The 3,297-nt window shown below is 39.4% G+C and overlaps 1 protein-coding gene across 1 annotated transcript in view; it reads left to right on the top strand.

The window, feature by feature from the left end:
• Nucleotides 1–631: 631 nt before the first annotated feature.
• Nucleotides 632–3,297, top strand: part of LOC107571139 (multiple epidermal growth factor-like domains protein 9) — a 25,380-nt gene continuing 22,714 nt past the window's right edge. Inside the window, exon 1 of the mRNA XM_016257424.1 lies at nt 632–1,266. Coding sequence (XP_016112910.1) covers nt 822–1,266 — 445 coding nt within the window. The 5' untranslated portion in view covers nt 632–821. The remainder of the gene's footprint in view (nt 1,267–3,297) is intronic.

The raw sequence follows: 3,297 nt of genomic DNA, 5'->3' as shown, positions 1-3,297 counted from the left end.
ATGATAATAACCTATACTGACAGTGCTCAGCAATTGATGCCGCATAATATCAAGAGAGCTGCAAATACCACCTCAACAAACAAATAAATAAATAAATGAATAAACAAATACACATTAAAAAGCAAGCAAGCAAACAAACAAACAAACAAACAAAATGTAATAAAATAAAACAATTAAACTAGTCGTTGTTCAGTGTAGCATATATATATATATATATATATATATATATATATATATATATATATATATAAAAAATCCGATTAGACAACCTTTAGATCGCCTATAATGGCAATAATAGGCTACATGAATAAATGCTCACAGAGACGCAGAGTGAAGTAGCATGATAGTGTTGTTTAGAAAGTCCTTAAATATTTGGAAACGTGTTTTCTTATTTTTATCCACGGTTGATTCAACAATAGGCTATAAAATGAAAATATTTTAATGATCGCCTGACTGCATGAACCAGCCAGCGAGGTTTCGATGCGCCTGATTTTAACCAATCAGACGCCTCACCGTCTGTCAGGCGCAGAGAAAAAACACACATCTCACCACAGCGGTTGTCTCGTCCTGCTTTCTGATTGGCCAGTGAGTATGCCACTCTAATGTGCTTCGCTACTACTACAGGTCGGTGCGGATCAAACACCTTGCAGTCGGTTCAGAGCCATTGACAAAAAGGGGGTCTCTCTCGGATATGGTGGAGTAGGCTACATCGGGGCGGCTTGGAAACCACCTGGTTTGGAATAACCCGATGGAAATCGGAGGACGGGGGCCTTGCGAAGTCCGTCTCGTGGAGGTTTTCATGGAGCGTTGAGATTATTATCATGTGGTGGCTTGCCTTAATGATGTTTACATCCCCGGCTTTCCCATTCATCGTGTTTGTGTGCATGGGGTTATCCGAGGCGGTTCATTCCTACGATGCGCTGCCTTTAGTAATAAGGAAATCTCCTTCAATCGCCGAAGAGCATCCTAATACGAGCGCGAACGGGGTTCCAGGGTACCGGCTCGGTACTGTCGCATTAACACCAGCGCCCACGATCGCGTCCGTCAGAAAACCGATAAATGTCGCCGCACCAGCAGCCACCATTAAACCACCAACAACGGAGCCCACCACCCCATCCCTGTCTGATCCCAGCTACATGGCCGCATTTGCTCGGAGGAAGCTCAGCTCTGTTGAAACACAGATGAAAGAATCGCAGATGTCTGATAATGAAGCGGACAGATCAGGCGTCGTGCCCGACTTTAGCACAACCTCTGACAATTCTCAAGGTGAGTTCAAATGGATAACGAAATAGCGGAATACTGAAATTAAGAAATCACATTTCTGGCAACAGAAATGCTATTTAAAATCTGAATATTCTTAAAAGCATATGCTGTTTAGTCTATCTAATCAGTTATATATGCGATTATCAGGCCTTTCCTGCCTTCTGATCTGTCATTTTAATCTCGTACTGTACCAACACATCATTCCTGCAGTCTGCCGTCTGCCTCTCAGGAATCACTTCATTTGCAGTCAAAGACATGCAACATGATTTATTGATGAGCTATCTATCTATCTATCTATCTATCTATCTATCTATCTATCTATCTATCTATCTATCTATCATGGTTTGGTTTGGTTTATTAATTTATATAGCACTACTAAAAAATAAAAAACAGCGTTAACCACAGTGCTTTACAATAAAAGGCTAAGAAAAAAAGAAAAGTAAAGAAAATCCATTTACACATATTGGCAAGTCAGAAAATGACATATGCCACACATATTACAGCCTGTACCACATACACACACATATACCACATACTGTAAAGATCGACTGTGGCTGCCACCATCAAATGAGCTTTCAGCAGATTCGAAAACATTGACAAAGATTTAGCAGACTTAATATGTAGAGGCAACTTATTCCACAGTCTCGGCCCCTTTACTGCAAAAGCTTGATCGCCTTTCTGATGACAGTTTGTCCTGTAGGCACTACCAGAAGTTTATAATTTTCTGAGCGCAAGGCTCTAGGGGGATTATGCGGTTTCATCTATCTATCTACCTATCTATCTATCTATCTATCTATCTATCTATCTGTCTGTCTGACTGTCTAACTGTAAAAAATGATTGTGATTTTAACAGTAAAAGACTGTAAAATGCTACAGTAAAAACCTGGTTAACAGTAAGTTTACTATATACAGTGAATAACTGCATAATTACATTTAATGTAATTTTACAGTAAAACACTGTTAAAGCTGCGGTTTGTGGAAGTGAAAAAGATAGTAATTGTATAATTTACAGTGAAAAAATCGTAAATTGACATTCCCAGAATTCCCTGCATGACATTTGATGTTTTCTTTTTACTGAAATAACTGTTTCTTCTTATTTTTGTTCTTATCAGTTGCGTACGTTAGGGTTTTATCTTACATCTAATGTTGTTAAAATAACATTTATTGCACTATTTCAGTATCATGTGTGTTACCATGATGTTTAGTATTTGTGTGAATGACACTGTGCATCTATCTATCTATCTATCTATCTATCTATCTATCTATCTACACTGAACAAAATTATAAACGCTTTTGTTTTTGCCCCCATTTGTCATGAGCTGAACTAAAAGATCTAAGACTTTTTCTATGTACACAAAAGGCCTATTTCTCTCAAATATTGTTCACAAATTTGTCTAAATCTGTGTTAGTGAGCACTTCTCCTTTGCCGAGATAATCCATCCACCTCAAAGGTGTGGCATATCAAGATGCTGATTAGACAGCATGATTATTGGTGTGCCTTAGGCTGGCCACAATAAAAGGCCACTCTAAAATGTGCAGTTTTACTGTATGGGGGGGTCCAAAAACCAGTCAGTATTTGGTGTGACCACCATTTGCCTCACACAGTGCAACACATCTCTTTCGCATAGAGTTGATCAGGTTGTTGATTGTGGCCTGTGGAATATTGGTCCACTCCTCTTCAATGGCTGTGTGAAGTTGCTGGATATTGGCAGGAACTGGAACACGCTGTCGTATACGCCGATCCAGAGCATCCCAAACATGCTCAATGGGTGACATGTCCGGTGAGTATGCTGGCCATGCAAGAACTGGGATGTTTTCAGCTTCCAGGAATTGTGTACAGATTAGAGTCCGACCGATATGGGCTTTTTGGGGCCGATATGATACCGATATTAGGGAGTAAAAAGGCCGATATCGATATATCGGCCGATATTCTTTGTGTATATTATAGTACAGTACCAGTCAAAAGTTTGGACACTTTCCCATTCGTGTGTCCAAACATTTGACTGGTACTATATATAGAATACAGTATATACA

Source organism: Sinocyclocheilus grahami, unplaced genomic scaffold, assembly GCF_001515645.1.
Source record: "Sinocyclocheilus grahami isolate Dianchi unplaced genomic scaffold, SAMN03320097.WGS_v1.1 scaffold1552.1, whole genome shotgun sequence".
Classification (NCBI taxonomy): Eukaryota; Metazoa; Chordata; class Actinopteri; order Cypriniformes; family Cyprinidae; genus Sinocyclocheilus; species Sinocyclocheilus grahami.
This window is presented reverse-complemented; position numbering and strand designations above follow the sequence as displayed.